The sequence below is a fragment of the Dendrobates tinctorius genome, unplaced genomic scaffold, assembly GCF_039654945.1.
Source record: "Dendrobates tinctorius isolate UK_male_01 unplaced genomic scaffold, ASM3965494v1 ptg000138l, whole genome shotgun sequence".
NCBI lineage: Eukaryota > Metazoa > Chordata > Amphibia > Anura > Dendrobatidae > Dendrobates > Dendrobates tinctorius.
In genome coordinates, this window is record NW_027361806.1 from 18508214 (window position 1) to 18527523 (window position 19310).

Consider the following 19310-nt stretch of genomic DNA (forward strand, 5'->3'; position numbering starts at 1 on the left):
CTAAGATAAAATGAACCTTGACATGTTTGGTGTCTATGAACTTGTAATGACCTGGAAAATCATAATGGCAGGTCAGTTTTAGCATTTAGTGAACCTAGTAAAAAATCAAACAAAAAACAAGTGTGGGATTGCACTTTTTTTCCCATTTTCTAGTACATGACATGGTAAAACCAATGGTGTTGTTCAAAAGTACAACTCGTCCCTCAAAAAATAAGCCCTCACATGGCCATATTCATGGAAAAATAAAAAAAAGTTATGGCTCTGGGAAGAAGGGGAGCGAAAAATGAAAACGCAAAAACGGAAAACGCTCCGGGGGTTAAGGGGTTAACAATATATCATAACACCTTAGATATGTGGATCAATCAATGACACTACTTCAGTGATTGAGAATACATCGTTTATTTCCCAGGAAGACGTTGTGTAAGTGACATTAAAGAAAAAAGGGTATTTGCATCTAGCATGGATAAATAGTCCACCAAGTTTTAATGGGACTTTTGATGAACAGATAAGTCAGTCAGCTGGTCAACTCATTACTGCAAGTGTTCCTGGTATGGTTATTCCAGCCAGTTAAGAGTTAAAATGACAAATTAAATAGGCACTCTGTCTTCTTGGGGTCGACACTGTAGACTGTAGTGCCATATTGTATCAGAAAGATGTCATAAATCAAATTACAGGAAGTCCACCCCAAGATTTCATGCATAGTAGCTGTGTATTAGTAGTCACACTCAGCTAAAGACAATGGAAGTTACACGGAAGAAACTTGGAAGCATCTACGCATAGCAAATATAAAAACTGCCAAACAAGCTACAATAAGAAAAGCTTTGCTAGTACTTTACAATATTGACCATATCTGTCACACATGCATATTGAATATGAAAATGATTTATTTTAAAACTGAGTATAATAGTAAACTGAAAGCAGACAATGACATACAGTATGATAAAGACATACAGGATAAGGAGAGTAAGAGGCCGAACAAATTACTTTGTCGTATATGCTTTTATCATTTCTAAGGCTGCTTGTACTGGTCATTATAAGTATAAGTACACACAAGAGACCAATATGTCATATATTAGTGGATGTTTATAAGTATAAGAGTATAAGCCCCTATGTACAAGACTATAACTACTATAATACTGCCTCCTATGTACAAGAATATACTATAATACTGCCCCTATATACAAGAATATAACTACTATAATACTGCCTCCTATGTACAAGAATATACTATAATACTGCCCCTATATACAAGAATATAACTACTATAATACTGCTCCTATGTACAAGAATATAACTACTATAATACTGCCCCTATATACAAGAATATAACTACTATAATACTGCCTCCTATGTACAAGAATATACTATAATACTGCCCCTATGTACAAGAATATAACTACTATAATACTGCTCCTATGTACAAGAATATACTATAATACTGCCCCATATACAAGTATATAACTACTATAATACTGCCCCTATGTACAAGAATATAACTACTATAATACTGCCTCCTATGTACAAGAATATACTATAATACTGCCCCTATATACAAGAATATAACTACTATAATACCGCCCCTATGTACAAGAATATAACTACGATAATACTGCCCCTATGTACAAGAATATAACTACTATAATACTGCTTCAATGTACAAGAATATACATATAACTACTATAATACTTCCTCTATGTACAAGAATATAACTACTATAATACTGCCACCTATGTACAAGAATATAACTACTATAATACTGCCCCTATGTACAAGAATATAACTACTATATTACTGCACCTACTGTATGTACAAGAATATAACTACTATAATACTGCCCCCTATGTATAAGAATATAACTACTATAATACTGCTCCTATGTACAAGAATATAACTACTATAATACTGCCCCCTATGTACAAGAATATAACTACTATATTACTGCACCTATGTACAAGAATATAACTACTATAATACTGCCCCCTACGTACAAGGATATAACTACTATAATACTGCCCCTATGTACAAGAATATAACTACTATAATACTGCCCCTATGTACAAGATTAAAACTACTATAATACTGCTCCCTATGTACAAGAATATAACTACTATAATACTGCTCCTATGTACAAGAATATAACTACTATAATACTGCTCCTATGTACAAGAATATAACTACTATAATACTGCTCCCTATGTACAAGAATATAACTACTATAATACTGCTCCTATGTACAAAAATATAACTACTATAATACTGCCCCTATATACATACTATAACTACTATAATACTGCTCCTATGTACAAGAATATAACTACTATAATACTGCTCCTATGTACAAGAATATAACTACTATAATACTGCCTCTATGTACAAGAATATAACTACTATAATACTGCCCCTATATACATACTATAACTACTATAATACTGCTCCAATGTACAAGAATATAACTACTATAATACTGCTCCTATGTACAAGAATATAACTACTATAATACTGCCCCTATGTACAAGAATATAACTACTATAATACTGCTCCTATGTACAAGAATATTACTACTATAATACTGCTCCTATGTACAAGAATATAACTACTATAAGGCTATTTTGCGTTTTTGTACGGTCGGCGCACATGTCAAATCGCCGCATGCAGACGCATCCGCATGTCCCTGTGTACCCAATATTAAAGATAGGTACGCAGGGAAACGCGAGATGCATACAGAAGTAGGCAGAGCATAGATGGAGCTTCAGAGAGGAAGAAGAGGGGATGTAGGCAGCCATTCTGAACGCAAATCTGAACCTAGCCTAACACTGCCCCCTATGTACAAGAATATAACTACTATAATACTGCCTCTATCTACAAGAATATAACTACTATAATACTGCCCCCTATGTACAAGAATATAACTACAGTACTATAATACTGCCTCTATGTACAAGAATATAACTACTATAATACTGCTCCTATGCACAAGAATATAACTACTATATTACTGCTCCGTATGTACAAGAATATAACTACTATAATACTGCCCCTATGTACAAGAATATAACTACTATAATACTGCTTCTATGTACAAGAATATAACTATAATACTGCCTCTATGTACAAGAATATAACTACTATAATACTGTCCCCTATGTACAAGAATATAACTACTATAATACTGCTCCAATGTACAAGAATATAACTACTATAATACTGCCTCCTATGTACAAGAATATAACTACTATAATACTGCCCCTATGTACAGGAATATAACTACTATAATACTGCTTCTATGTACAAGAATATAACTGCTATAATACTGCTTCTATGTACAAGAATATAACTATAATACTGCCTCTATATACATGAATATAACTACTATAATACTGCTCCAATTTACAAGAATATAACTACTATAATACTGCCCCCTATGTACAAGAATATAACTACTATATTACTGCCCCTATGTACAAGAATATAACTACTATAATACTGCCACCTATGTACAGGAATATAACTACTATAATACTACCCCTATGTACAAGGATATAACTACTATAATACTGCACCTATGTACAAGAATATAACTACTATAATACTGCCCCTATGTACAGGAATATAACTACTATAATACTGCTCCTATGTACAAGAATATAACTACTATAATACTGCCCCCTATGTACAAGAATATAACTACTATAATACTGCCCCTATGTACAAGAATCTAACTACTATAATACTGCCCCTATGTACAAGAATATAGCTACTATAATACTGCTCCTATGTACAAGAATATAACTACTATAATACTGCCCCCTATGTACAAGATTGTTGTCTAAAAACTGTTTTGTATGATGGAAAATAGAGAATGAATCACTATAGAGTTTGGAATACGCTCATTTTCTACACATAATTCTTATAACTGGACTGTTATTCCGTATTGTGAGTCTGAGCTTTCACCAGTAAACACTAAATCCTGCATTGTGGTTTTCCAGGCAGTTAAACAGAATGGATCTCTCTATGTCAGTTCTGTAAGTGTATCAGTCTTATTGTAATGTATCGGTGTGTTATGATCTTTGTTTGCTAATGTCTAACCCAGAATGTGCTTCACCTCTGTTAACTCTTTTAGCCTTGTTTGTGCAGTTTGAAGTGCAGCATGTGTGTTCATACCCTGTCACCCCATTGTCTCCATTCAGAATGCTGCATATAAGCACAACACCATAAGCCTTGGCATGCTGCACTCTGGAAACCTCCCAGCAATGCATGATGGCAAAAGCATGACTTATACCATGCCTCACTCAGCTAACTACCAAGATATACCTCTCTACTACGTAAGTATATGGCTGAACGAACATAGATCTAAATGATTCTACAAAAAATGTCTAGAGTGAGATTCATTGCAAATAAGATCCCTGATAGCTGCTAGTGAGCAACATTGTGATCATTTGCTGTTTGCTAGAGCTGTAGGGTTTTGTAAAAGAGACAGGTTTATGACACATATTTAGCCTCTGATTAGAAATATGTTCCCATTTGGAGACAGCAATGGGAGATTTATTTATTTTGCCATGATTGCAATATTTTCACATAAACTTTTTTAAAAATACTTACACATAAGCATTATGTCATACAATGAAATCATTTGGCAAACTTATTGTGCAAGGTATCAGCTATTCACTGTTGTACATGATAATGTTAGGGACAGCCATGGGGGTAATGTATACCCCAGGATTGTCTGTAGTGATAATTTTAGGGACAACCATGGGGACATTGCATTCATCTCATTGTTGAAGCTTATGCTTTTAATCTAAGCTTCTGACTAATGTACTTATATAATGCTAGCATCAGCAGAAGGTGCTGCAAAGCTTATGAGGCTAGTAAGTAAAGAGTTGCTCATTTGCTGAACAGGTGCATCTGATGTAAGGCTCGATTCACCTGAAGGTAAAAAATTAGACATCACAATACTTAATAACTGATCTTCCATGTGCCTGACAATTCCTCTCCCATTTAGACTTGGGGCTTTTCAGCAGTTGGCTCAGCAAAAATCCAACTATCTAGATTGTATAGGCAATTTCCAATGACCAAAATGTAAGTGTTTGTTAACCAAGACCATTGAAGACTTATTTCACAAGTATCAAAGCATTTCGGAACAACTTATCTTAACGTGAAAAACACTTATCTAAGTTTCAGTATTTGGAAACTTCAAATATCCAGTCATACTCTGCACAATAAAAATGTCTTACAATGCAACCATGTGAAAGCACATGGCTCCCTTATGGATAGTAGAAGCAGTGCCCAAACATACTGAGTGACAATACCTCAATACATACAAAAAAATATATATTTTTACATTAAAAGTTAATCTCCTTCTAAGCTGTATGCTCTTATTCTGGGAAAGATGTTAAGCATTGCTGTCCAGCCACGTGGAAGCTTCTCTGCAGGCATTTTAGGGTAAATTGGGCTCTATCCTTGTCCTCCATTAGCTGGACTGAAAGCATACTGTCTAATTAGCTTCAGTTCAGCGGCAGTCACTAATAAATAGAAGAATGTGACCTACATCTATATTCAATTTCTACAGAGGACTGTTACATTAGATGAATACTTAAATTACTATGATAGATAGATAGATAGATAGATAGATAGATAGATAGATAAATAAAGCTGTAGGTCACAAGTTGGCCCGCTGCTCCATTTAATCTTCAACTCTGCAGTGAAGTTATGCTGATGGGTGACTTGCTTCCCCTAGAATCATGCATTTTCCCTTTCTCTTTGGATAGGTGATGTTATACTTAGGAAAACATGTTGAAGAATATATATATATTGTAAGGTAGCGCTTACTGAGTGTGTTGGGGGACACTCACTTGGCTGCGATATTGATGCACACAGGAACACTTTCACTTAAAACAGTCCAATGCAGTTTATTATGGCATCATAAACCGCACCGTAAGCCATGTTATACTTCACAGGCTTACACATAGTCCATAACATTTCAACATATGGCCTTTCCTTGCAGTTCCTAAACACGCTGGGCCTCCTCACTGTCCAGTTACCGTGGGCGACCGCACGCCGTACCGTTCATTAATGTCCATAGAATATCACAGGCACCAACAGTTATATCCCCATGTCCGGGGTTACTTCGCAGGAGCTCCTGCTCCAGATGCTGACTCTTTGGTAGTCCTCTCTCCCGGGGAAGTGGCCGCACTGGGCTCACCGATCCGGACAGTGCCTTATTCACTAGGCCGCCCCACAGTTCCAGAACCACAGTCGGGCAGTGGCTTCCCCAAACGCAGGCCGTCACAGACTCTGCTCACACACGTGGCCGGTCCTGGTGCTGTTCAGGGATCCAACCCTACTCCTTGGGTCTCCCACCACACCGGCCTCACCTGGTCTAGGGCCTCAGCGTGTGCTATTCAGGACGTCCGTCCCCTCCTGAGACCGTCCAACACTCACGCCTCACCGGGTGCAATTCAGGGATCCGTCCCTACTCCCAGTGACTCCCAACACACCGGCCTCACCAGGTCTAAGGTCGCAGCAGGTGCTATTCAGGAAGGCAGCACACCTTCCAACACCTAGACCCTCCAGCACCTTGCACCCTGAACCATTCAGGTACACACACTCTCTCCCATGTGACCAGACCTCAGGCACCTTATATGGTCCATAACCACAGCCACAGGTGAGGTATGGATCACATGGACATGACCTCACTAAAGGTCCTATTTCAACACACCCAGTGATACACACACAGGCTTTACCCTGGACATTCAGACACACGCCTGTTATGATTGAGTCACCGTAGGAGGCAAAAATAGAAATGCTAGCTAAGTCCAGAAAACCAGAGAAGTTGGCAGCTATCGGATTGCAGACCCCTGAACCTATCAACACAACTAGCAGTAGCCGTGGGGGGCTCCTACGATGCCCTAGGCCCCTCGATCACAGCCGGAGGACTACGTAGCCTAAAGACAGAAAGGGAAATCTAAACTGCCCCAGAGCAGACCCCAAAGCAAAAGGCAGCCCCCACATATAATGACGGTGAAGCAAGAAGAAAGAACAAAACACAGACAGAAAGATAGACTGAGCAAAGATGGGGCCCAAGCTAGCTTAGATAGGAAAGGACAGGAAGGCTGCTGTCTGCAATCCGTGAAAAAACCCTATGAAAATAAGAGCCAACAAGCTGACAGTAAAAAAGGCCCTGAAGACGCTAGGCTTCAAAAAGGCTATGTCAGTACTCAGGAATATTCTGAAGACAGAGCAACAGGCAAAAGGAGATTCAGCTCACCCCAGCAGGGAAGGCAGAATCCAGAAAAGCAAGGAAAACAAAACACTAATGCAAAAAGGCAAAGCAGAAATCTTAGCTTTAGATGAGCAGGAATCAGACTGGTTTCCTAGAAGTCCACAGAGAAATCACCCGCAGGCCAGAAGGGCGTCGGCAGCCTTATATCCAGTCATTAACTCCACTCAGCCAGTCATCATCATCAGCCCCAGGTGTTTGACAATCAGGCTCACTACCTTTCTTCACCAGAAAAGGGAGTTCCTCGGGCCTCAGTAGTGAAGGGGAAAATGAACTCACAACAGTACCTCCCCCTTGAGGAGGGGTCACCGAACCCTCAACCACGCCACCAGGGCGATCAGGGTGAGCCCGATGAAAGGCACGCACCAATCTTTTGGCATGAATATCAGAGGCAGAGACCCAGGAATTATCCTCCTGACCATAACCCTTCCACTTAACCAAATACTGGAGTCTCCGTCTAGCCAGACGGGAATCCAGTACTTTCTCTACCTCATATTCCATGTTACCTTCAACCAATACAGGGTCTGGAGGTGCAACCCCCGGAACAACAGGTTCAACAAACCTCTTCAACAAAGATTTATGGAACACATTATGGATTTTAAATGTGACAGGAAGAGCCAAACGAAAAGAGACCGGATTAATAATCTCCAAAATCTTGTAAGGTCCAATAAATCTAGGCTTAAACTTAGGAGAAGCCACCTTCATAGCAATATTTTTTGATGATAACCACACCATATCACCAACCTTAAACTGGGGACCAATGGTCCTATGTCGGTTGGAAAACCGCTGGGCCTTTTCCTGGGAGAGAGATAACTTATCCACCACTTGGTCCCAGATCTGGTGCATTCTCTCCACCACAGTGTCAACACCTGGGCAGGCAGAGGGCTCCACCTGCCCTGAAGAAAATCGAGGATGAAACCCAAAGTTACAAAAAAAAGGTGACATCAAAGTGGCAGAACTAGCTCTATTATTTAAAGCAAATTCGGCCAAGGGCAAAAATGAAACCCAATCATCCTGATCAGCAGAAATAAAACATCTCAAATATGACTCCAAGGTCTGGTTTGTTCTCTCTGTCTGCCCATTGGTCTGAGGGTGAAAAGCAGAGGAGAAGGACAACTGAATTCCCAGCTTGGAACAGAAAGTTCTCCAAAATCTAGACACAAACTGGACTCCTCTGTCAGATACAATGTTCTCAGGAATCCCGTGCAAGCGAACCACCTGTTGTAAAAACAGGGGCACCAATTCAGAGGAAGATGGCAACTTAGGGAGTGGTACAAGATGAACCATCTTAGAGAACCTATCACAAATCACCCAAATAACAGTCATCCTTTGAGAGACAGGCATATCAGAGATGAAATCCATTGAAATATGTGTCCATGGCCTCTTGCGGACAGGCAAAGGCATCAACAACCCACTAGAGCGAGAACACGATTTAGACCGGGAGCAAGTCCCACAGGACTGCACAAAATTCCTGACATCACGAGACAAGGAAGGCCACCAAAAAGACCGACTCACCAGATCTCTAGTACCAAAAATACCTGGATGACCAGCCAAAGCAGAGCAATGAACTTCAGACATCACTCTCTTCTTCCACTGGTCAGGAACATACAACTTTCCACTGGGACAACGCTCAGGTTTGTCCTCCTGGAACTCTTCCAGAGCACGTCTCAAATCGTGCGAGATGGCAGAAAGAACTACCCCTTCGCCTAAGATGTTAGCAGGCTTGGTCACCACAGGAGAATCAGCAAAGAGGCTCATAGAGCGGGCGTCAGCTGTGACATTCTTAGTTCCAGGAAGAAAAGAAACCACAAAATCAAAACGTGTAAAAAACAAGGCCCATCTAGCCTGTCTAGGGTTCAAGCGCTTAGCCGACTCTAGGTAAATCAAATTCTTGTGGTCAGTGAAGACCACGACTTGATGCTTAGCTCCCTCCAACCAATGTCTCCACTCCTCAAATGCCCATTTCATGGCTAACAGTTCCCGATTCCCCACATCATAGTTACGTTCAGATGGAGAGAACTTTCGGGAAAAGAAAGCACAGGGATTCATTTTAGATGTTACAGGATCCTTTTGGGACAAAACAGCTCCTGCACCAATCTCAGAAGCATCCACCTCTACCTGGAACGGAAGTGAGACATCAGGTTGCCGCAAAACCGGGGCGGAGGTGAATCTTCGCTTCAGCTCCTGAAAGGAAGAAACAGCCTCCGGAGACCAATTTAACACATCAGCACCCTTCTTAGTCAAATCAGTCAATGGCTTGGCAATACTAGAAAATTTTGCTATAAATTTCCGATAAAAATTAGCAAAACCCAAAAACTTCTGGAGGGCCTTCAAAGAAGTGGGCTGAACCCAATCGTAAATGGCCTGTACCTTGGCCGGGTCCATTTCAATAGTTGACGGGGACAAAATAAATCCCAAAAAAGAAATCCTCTGTACTCCAAAAAGGCATTTAGATCCTTTGACATACAGGGAATTCTCCCTCAAGATCCGGAACACAGTCCGAATATGTTCCACATGAGAATCCCAATCCTTGGAGAAGATCAAAATATCATCCAGATAGATAATCAAAAATTTATCGACAAAATCTCGGAAAATATCGTTCATGAAGCACTGGAAGACAGAAGGGGCATTAGTGAGCCCAAAAGGCATCACCAGGTACTCAAAATGTCCCTCCGGAGTATTAAACGCCGTCTTCCATTCATCCCCATGCTTAATGCGAATAAGATTATACGCCCCCCTGAGGTCAAGCTTGGTAAACCAGCAAGCACCTTTAACTCTGGAGAATAGATCAGAAATAAGTGGTAACGGATACTGATATTTAACAGTAATTTTGTTGAGAGCACGATAATCAATACAAGGTCTTAATGATCCATCCTTTTTGGCTACAAAAAAAACCCGGCACCTAAGGGTGACGAGGATGGTCTAATATGACCCTTCTCCAATGCCTCCTTAATATAGGATCGCATAGCCTCGTGCTCGGGTACAGATAAATTGAAGAGCCGACCCTTGGGAAATTTACACCCCGGGCTCAGTTCAATTGCACAGTCATAACTCCTATGAGGAGGCAGAGACGCAGACTCATTCTCACTAAATACATCATAAAAGTCCGCCAAATAATCAGGAACATCATACGACTGAGGAGAGGTGGAAAACACCGGAGCCTCACTAAAGGCACACCGACAACCCCAACTCACCACAGACACAGATTTCCAATCCAAAACTGGATTATGAATTTGTAACCAGGGAAACCCCAGAACAATAGTATCATGCAGATTATGTAACACCAAAAATCTGCAATTTTCTTGATGGTCTGGGGCGACCCGCATTACCACCTGGGTCCAAAACTGAGGTTTATTTTTAGCCAAAGGAGTAGCATCAATCCCCCTCAAAGGGATAGGCGTCTGCAGAGGTGTCATCGGAAATCCACAACGTTTAGCAAAATCCAAGTCCATTAGGTTTAGAGCTGCTCCCGAATCCACAAAAGCCTTGGCGGAAAATGTGGACAGGGAGCAGATCAGAGTAATAGCCAGAAGAAACTTAGGTTGAACACCACCAACAGAAAACGTGTGTGCAAGGCGTTTCTCGCGTTTAGGACAGACAGAAATAATATGTGAGGCATCTCCACAGAAAAAACACAACTTATTACGCCTTCTGAACTCCTGACGCTGCTCTCTGGAAAAAACTCTATCACATTGCATAGGTTCAGACATCAGTTCAACAGGTGGCAACACCTCTCGTGCAGCTCTGCGTTCGCGCAAACGCCGATCAACCTGAATGGCTACAGACATAGAATCGTCAAGACCAGAGGGAACAGGAAATCCCACCATAGTATCTTTTACGGCTTCTGACAACCCCTTCAGAAAGAGAGCAGCCAAGGCATTATCATTCCCGGTAGTAAGTACTGCCCACTTTCGTAATTTTTGACAGTACAATTCTGCAGAATCACGACCCTGGTTCAATGCCAGCAGGGTCTTTTCAGCCTGATCAATGGCATTAGGTTCGTCATACAACAACCCCAAGGCCTGAAAAAATGCGTTCACATTAGTCAGAATAGGATCATCTGGTTTCAAAGAAAACGCCCAATCCTGGGGATCGCCACGCAGCAAAGAGATGACAATTTTAACCTGCTGCGCGGAGCTCCCTGACGAGTTAGGCTTCAAGGCAAAAAATAATTTACAATTATTTTTGAAATTCAAAAATTTAGACCGATCCCCAAAAAATACATCAGGTGTAGGAATCTTTGGTTCAGCAGCATGTGAATGAGCAAGGTAGGCGGAAATTCCCCGCACTTCCGCAGCGAGCTGCTCCACACGATCAGACAATTGCTTTATCTCCATTGAGAGAAAAAAAAATTCCCCCTACGGCCTCAGAGATATAGAGGAAAAAATATACACACTTTTTTTTTTTTTTATACAATTCTTTCCTGCAATTGAGTACCCTAGGATCTGCGGTATGGCGGGTGATTCTGTTATGATTGAGTCACCGTAGGAGGCAAAAATAGAAATGCTAGCTAAGTCCAGAAAACCAGAGAAGTTGGCAGCTATCGGATTGCAGACCCCTGAACCTATCAACACAACTAGCAGTAGCCGTGGGGGGCTCCTACGATGCCCTAGGCCCCTCGATCACAGCCGGAGGACTACGTAGCCTAAAGACAGAAAGGGAAATCTAAACTGCCCCAGAGCAGACCCCAAAGCAAAAGGCAGCCCCCCACATATAATGACGGTGAAGCAAGAAGAAAGAACAAAACACAGACAGAAAGATAGACTGAGCAAAGATGGGGCCCAAGCTAGCTTAGATAGGAAAGGACAGGAAGGCTGCTGTCTGCAATCTGTGAAAAAACCCTATGAAAATAAGAGCCAACAAACTGACAGTAAAAAAGGCCCTGAAGACGCTAGGCTTCAAAAAGGCTATGTCAGTACTCAGGAATATTCTGAAGACACAGCAACAGGCAAAAGGAGATTCAGCTCACCCCAGCAGGGAATGGCAGAATCCAGAAAAGCAAGGAAAACAAAACACTAATGCAAAAAGGCAAAGCAGAAATCTTAGCTTTACATGAGCAGGAATCAGACTGGTTTCCTAGAAGTCCACAGAGAAATCACCCGCAGGCCAGAAGGGCGTTGGCAGCCTTATATCCAGTCATTAACTCCACTCAGCCAGTCATCATCATCAGCCCCAGGTGTTTGACAATCAGGCTCACTACCTTTCTTCACCAGAAGAGGGAGTTCCTCGGGCCTCAGTAGTGAAGGGGAAAATGAACTCACAACACACGCCCCTGGGTGGGTTTGTAGGTGACTGGTCCCACCCATCTCACCAAGTCACCTGGAAGCTTTCCCAATACACTGCAGCAAACTCTCAGCAGTACCTCTGCTGATCAATACACGATCCAGCTTCCATCACAAGGCTCCCACCCTTTTGATACATATCGGCCATTTATAATCCTGCCGCTCACCATTTTCTCATCACAACAAAGGGAATGCCTGCATGCATATCCCGAGCAGCCCATACAGAGCCCCCTAGCTGTCACAGGGGGTCACTGCATCACTTATATAACATATATTCCTCAAATTGAAATTCCAACACCAATAGGGAAAAGTTGTAGAATTATGAAAATCACAGGTTCGATAGACATGTTAATAATGAAAACATAGAAGCATAATTTTCAAAACATCTGGAGTTATTCAGTATAGACTATGAGCACCACGCACAGAAATCCCGGCACTTACAACCTCAACGGCCATCATTCATTGTCGTCTGAGGAATGTTATGCTTAGATGAATGCAATCGGGCAAATCATCGGGATCCTCTTCTGGTAGCTCCCTGTTCAATTGCCGATCAATGATTTCCCAAATGTGATAGATGGGAGACAAATCCGGAGACGCTGCAGCCTTAGTAGCACATTTAGGCCACACATGCTGCTCACAGTAGCATGAGCAACTTGAGGCCAGGAGTTGTGTTGAAAAACGGCTGCTGGAACACTCTGGAGAAATGGCCGTGCCAAATCAATGTAACATCGAGTTATTAGTGAACGTGGAATGAAGACTAGAGGGATCCAGCTATTGTACATTTTGCGACCCCACTATAATCCCAGTAGTAGAACTGGTGTGATGTTCCCTCTTGAAGACCTCTTCATGACATTGCCCACATGGTCTCGGCAGACTGGATGAACAGCGAGTAGTGATCTATTCAGTACAAGTGAAATTTTCATGTCAAATACCGAAACCACACAAACCATCAAAAAGTGTTTGCATGACACTGGGTTATGAGTGAGACGTCCAGCTACAGGGGTCCACTGACCTCATGCCACCGCTCTCAAAGGCCATCATGGTGCAGAGCAGGACCTCAATGAAGGCTGATATTGGAGGTCTGTCATTTTCTGTGATGAGTCCTACTTTAGTCTTGGATAGAAAGATCAATCTGGAGACCATGTGGGCAATGTCATAAAGAGGACTTCATGAGGGAACATGAAAGTGTTCCATGAATCCTTTTTTGTTCGTTGTTTGTACTACTGTGAGCAGCCTGTGTGACCTAAACTTGTAACCATGGTCTACAGAGTCTCCGCACTTGTCTCCACCAAGCACATCAGGGCCTTCATTGGTCGGCAATTACACAGGAGCTGCCAGCAGCGGATCCTGATGATTTTCTCAAGTGTATTCAGTTTGGCAGGACAGTTCTCAGACAACCGCTAAGTATCTAAATGATAGCAGCCGAGGCTGTAAGTGCCGGGATTTGTGCACATGATGCTTATTCTCCAGACTGAATAAATCCAGATGTTTTAAAAATTGCTTCCATTTTTTAATCATTTGCAGATCAGTAATGTCTCCATCCTGTTATTTCCATAATTTCACTTTTCCATCTTGGTGTTACAATTTCAATGTTGAGGAGTTTATCTAATATCTATATTATAAGAGTTCTCACTTCCCTTGACCCTCTTTGTCTCCGCACTGTGTGTCTATGTGTGTAGCTTATTATACCCTCCCGTAGAGATCCTCAGGTTATATAGTAAGCAGATACACTGTGTATTGCCATCTGTATTTCTGTATCTGTGGTCTGTCTGTTACTCTAGGAAGCCCCATGATCAAAGCTAACGTATCATCATCAGTCTATCACTTTTATGTCATCTGGCCAAATAAATATGTAGTAGGTGAGATGCTGCACCCCATCTCATGATGGGTTAAGAAAGGCAAACCTGATGTACAACAGTGGAGAGGAGAATCCGCGCAGGAACACTGGGGTCTGTCTCTTAATAGGGAGCTTTGTCCAGATTGCCCCCATAACTAGTGCCTTTTCACACCCTAGTGCCACATTAGGTGGAGTGATTGTAAACTGTAGTGGGGTAATCTTTACGAAGCAAAGGTGATGAGAAAAAAAACACATGATTAATGGTGCCATTATCTCTGGTCAAAAGTTCCTAGTGGTTTCCCAGGCTCTAGTACCTATATTTGCACTTATTTTTTTAGAGACGGTGCAGCAAGAGACCGCAGAACAGTTACCATGTCAGGATGGCTTATGTTCTAGCCATAGATTGGTTACAAGCATCTGTATGCCCCTTTATGGGACACATGAGGCATTTTTATGATAAGAATAATTTTATCCCTAAACACATCATATTTTTTGGCAACTGAATGTGTATTTATCAATGTATTCTTCGGCATGTAGACTTGACATTGAGCCCAGTTCCTTTTTGTAGCCGCAGCTCACAATGCTGGTGGTCAGATTTCTAAAAGTAACAGAAGGTATCATCGTGTGATAATATACATTTTATATAGGAATGTATGAGACTTCCCTCGTTATTAAGTATCAGTCCCCCAGTTGCAATAGTAATTGATCTATGTGATTAATTCTCCATGTAATAGATACATCTGTGTAATTCTCTGGTGGCCACAAACCACTCTCCAAAAATGAATAGGATTTTAATTAATAAGGCATTGTGGCCCAAGTCCCATACAAGCCGAACTTGATGTCCGAAGCTTAATAACCTTGTGATCCGGACCCTTTTCTGTGCTAATATTGGTAAGACAAAAAATGTAGGGACCCTATAGGGTGGGACTACAGCTCACAGTGTGAACCATAGTAATAAGAAAAAAGGATCCAGCGGACCGTATTCTCTACCAGGGATGGTGAAGGTGGGAGAATGAAGCTTCCAGCATTCTTGTCTTGGGAAGAAGGAGATTGGTGGCATGAACCAAGACAAGGGCTTACTATGATGGATGGTGCCCTGTGCAGTCCACAATCTCTGCTAGGGATGGTAAGTGGGAAGGGGTAATGAAGCCGCAGCCTTTCCTATCCTCTCCTGCCATTCTGATATTGTTAATTGCAAACACAGGCCTTCTTTTGATGCTGATGAAGTGGTGACACACAGTGTACAAATAGCCCTGTCAGACAACTCTCCACAATCTGCAGCCCCCTAGGAGTGGACACAAGATAAAATAGATGTGGACAGAAAAATAAAAGTTATGGCTCTGGGAAAAGGGGAGGATAAAATGGAAAAGAAAATGGGCTGCGGCATGAAGGGGTTAACACAGCACGCATTGAGCTCCCCCTAGTGGTGGCTGCAGGCAGTATGTATATTATTAATGTGTCTGTGCATGGGAATTGGCGCTCTGTATCAGAATCGGTCACTGTCGAGCTGTTCTAAAAATGACTTGTGAGGATATATTGTAAAATGAAAAATCATAAAATTTCTTCTGGTCGGGAAAGATCAAACTCCAGCGTGGCACAACTGGTAATAATCCTGTGTAGGAGGCAGAAGCTGCCGCTGTCATCTGTAATTGGGAACCGGATGAATCAGCACGCAGTAATTTAGCGGTTCAGGGGCTGTTAGTCCTAAGTCTCAGATTCACGGGTCACAGCAGACTTTACTTCATATTTCTTTATCTTCCTTTCCTTAGTCATAAACCAACTCATGTCCTGCTTAATATTTTAAGGTCACATTCTGCCACCTAGGAGATGCAATGGAATGGTGCTGCTGGGAGTTCAGTGTGTGGCAAAAGTATTCAACCCCTATCTATGCCAATGCAGATATTTGGGTCCATGTTGATGTATGAGATATTAGTAAGCTGCGCACCCGCAGAGGGTCTTGTGTTTCCAGAAATATTGGATATTACAGTGAGACTTGCTTTTCGTCAAGTGTTTTCGCAGCCATGTGGGGGAAGGTGTTGTCTCCTTAGCAAATATATCAGAAATTAAAAATATCCTTACCCGAATCACACATAGTTGTGAGGCGAGGTGCCACTCTGTCCGCGTCTTGTGATTCAGCAGATACATGGGAGTTCATTTTACTTTATCCTGAGGGGACAAATCAAATCGCCAACGTCATGGGATAATATTTATTTGCAAGTCAGAATAAAGTTTTAAAAAATAAGCAGAATTATAGGTATTGATTCAGATTTTATTAAAATCTATCCAATCTTTGTATCGGTTTATCGATCACCTATTTATCTTATTATTCCTCCATTTATTGGCTATGTCTCATTAACTATCTCTATCACTTATCAATCATTATCTCATATCTCGATCTATCCTGCCAGTCTGAGAAGTACTGATGATACCATCCCTACACTTTGCATTGGTTTAGAAGTTACTCCTGGTTTTCTTATTGCTACTTTTCTTTTCTGCATTTAGTGACGTTTTGGTTTTCTTACACGCAGACTCCATCGCAGCAGAGCAACATCCTAGACAACGGGCAAGAAGATATATCTATCAGTCAGTGGAATCCGTATCCACTTGGACGAAGAGACGTACCACCTGAAACGGTCACTAAGAAGGTACATGAGTGACAAGTATTGACCCCCCTCCCCATAAAAACCCTGATGCAACCTTATATCTGTGCGTCCATCCCATGGCCAAGACCGATGTATTGGAAGACCCTATAATAAAAGTAACATTAGGACCCCTTTAATTCACCAAAAACAAATCGCAAACTTGTATAAATTATTTCGCAGATTGCAACATGATCTGCATAGCAACGAAAACCCAGTTTTGTAACCTCTGGTGCTTTGTGCAGGATTTCCTCCATGTTGTGTTTCGCTTTCTTATTTATTCTGGCTCTGCGTGAGCCGTGACCAATCTAATTACAGGTGGCACATGAATGCATCGCCCCATGTAATGCACTGACTGCATGAGGTCTATACTGTAACGCTGCTGCTGAGAGCCAACAGCGGGCATCTGAATTAATAGCTTCACTCAGACCCTCAGGGTGCAGCCCCCCGTACAATACAAAAGTCTTCTAATTCACCGCAGACTGTGTGCCGCTGAAATACATCGAGTGCCCGGTCTATTCAAAGGCATCTTTAAAAATAACACAAGAAAAGCATCAACTAATGCGTATAGTATAAAGGGGAATTTTCCTTCTTGGATTTTTTTGGGTCTGACTACATATGACACCTGTATTGCTGCGCTATGGTCAGTTGTGTTACTGATGTAAAAACCATAAAAAAACCAATATTCCTTAATGGAGGTTTCTCACACTATTTATGGCCTACCTCATTTAATAGATTCAAATATAACAATATCAAAAACCCTTATACCAACATAACCCTCAGATTATGGCACAAAGCCAATAAAAACAAAAATCTAATTTCAAACGTATGCCAAATCACTCCTATTTTGCATCTGATCCCCAACAGATATAGGACTCTCCAAAAAAAAAATTCTTGTCCTCAATCTCCCACATAGATGCCAATAGATTCCTTTGTCCATAAGAACAAGTGTAAGAACAAATTCACTCTCTTGAACGACGCTGAAATAGAGTTACTGCAAGAGGAAATCAAACTTAATCTCCCTAATATCTCTGCTCCACAACCAATCCCGCCATTCCTTAAACTGTTTATAAACACAAAAGGTAACGGGAAAATAATAGCTAAAATCAATAGAAATTTAGCCAAAACAGATGATATTCCAGGCTTTATAAAAAAAATGGGAATTAGAGCTAAACAAAAAAATTCCACACTGAGGAAATATACACAATATTTAAAAATACTCATTGGCTAGCCTTTTCCTTGAAGTTTCAAGAACTTAATTACAAAATGATCTCAAGATGGTACAGAACTCCGGATATACTAATTAAAATCAACAGTTCTATCTCTTCTCTATGCTGGAGATGCAACGGAGAAAGAGGTACCCCAACACACATTTGGCTAGAGTGCTCAAAAATCCAACAATTTTGGGTAAATATTAAAGCATTTATTAAAAAGGTCCTTAATATAGACATACCAATAACACCCGTCCTTAATATAGACATACCAATAATACCCGTCCTTAATATAGACATACCAATAATACCCGTCCTTAGTATAGACATACCAATAACACCCGTCCTTAATATAGACATACCAATAATACCCGTCCTTAATATAGACATACCAATAATACCCGTCCTTAATATAGACATACCAATAATACCCGTCCTTAATATAGACATACCAATAACACCCATCCTTAGTATAGACATACCAATAATACCCGTCCTTAATATAGACATACCAATAACACCCGTCCTTAGTATAGACATACCAATAACACCCGTCCTTAGTATAGACATACCAATAACACCCATCCTTAATATAGACATACCAATAACACCCGTCCTTAGTATAGACATACCAATAACACCCGTCCTTAATATAGACATACCAATAATACCCGTCCTTAGTATAGACATACCAATAACACCCGTCCTTAATATAGACATACCAATAACACCCGTCCTTAGTATAGACATACCAATAACACCCGTCCTTAGTATAGACATACCAATAACACCCATCCTTAATATAGACATACCAATAACACCCGTCCTTAGTATAGACATACCAATAACACCCGTCCTTAATATAGACATACCAATAATACCCGTCCTTAGTATAGACATACCAATAACACCCGTCCTTAATATAGACATACCAATAACACCCGTCCTTAGTATAGACATACCAATAACACCCGTCCTTAGTATAGACATACCAATAACACCCGTCCTTAATATAGACATACCAATAACACCCGTCCTTAGTATAGACATACCAATAACACCCGT

The 19310-nt window shown here is 41.0% G+C and overlaps 1 protein-coding gene across 9 annotated transcripts in view; it reads left to right on the plus strand.

Moving 5' to 3' along the window:
* Window positions 1-19310, plus strand: part of LRRC7 (leucine rich repeat containing 7) — a 445778-nt gene that overhangs the window by 383999 nt on the left and 42469 nt on the right. For 4 of the 9 annotated variants that reach the window (XM_073544765.1, XM_073544773.1, XM_073544767.1 and 1 more), the window contains 3 exons: window positions 3987-4022; window positions 4188-4322; window positions 16924-17040. In XM_073544765.1, coding sequence (XP_073400866.1) covers window positions 3987-4022; window positions 4188-4322; window positions 16924-17040 — 288 coding nt within the window. The remainder of the gene's footprint in view (window positions 1-3986; window positions 4023-4187; window positions 4323-16923; window positions 17041-19310) is intronic. The other 5 variants (XM_073544766.1, XM_073544769.1, XM_073544772.1 and 2 more) reach the window with 3 other exon arrangements.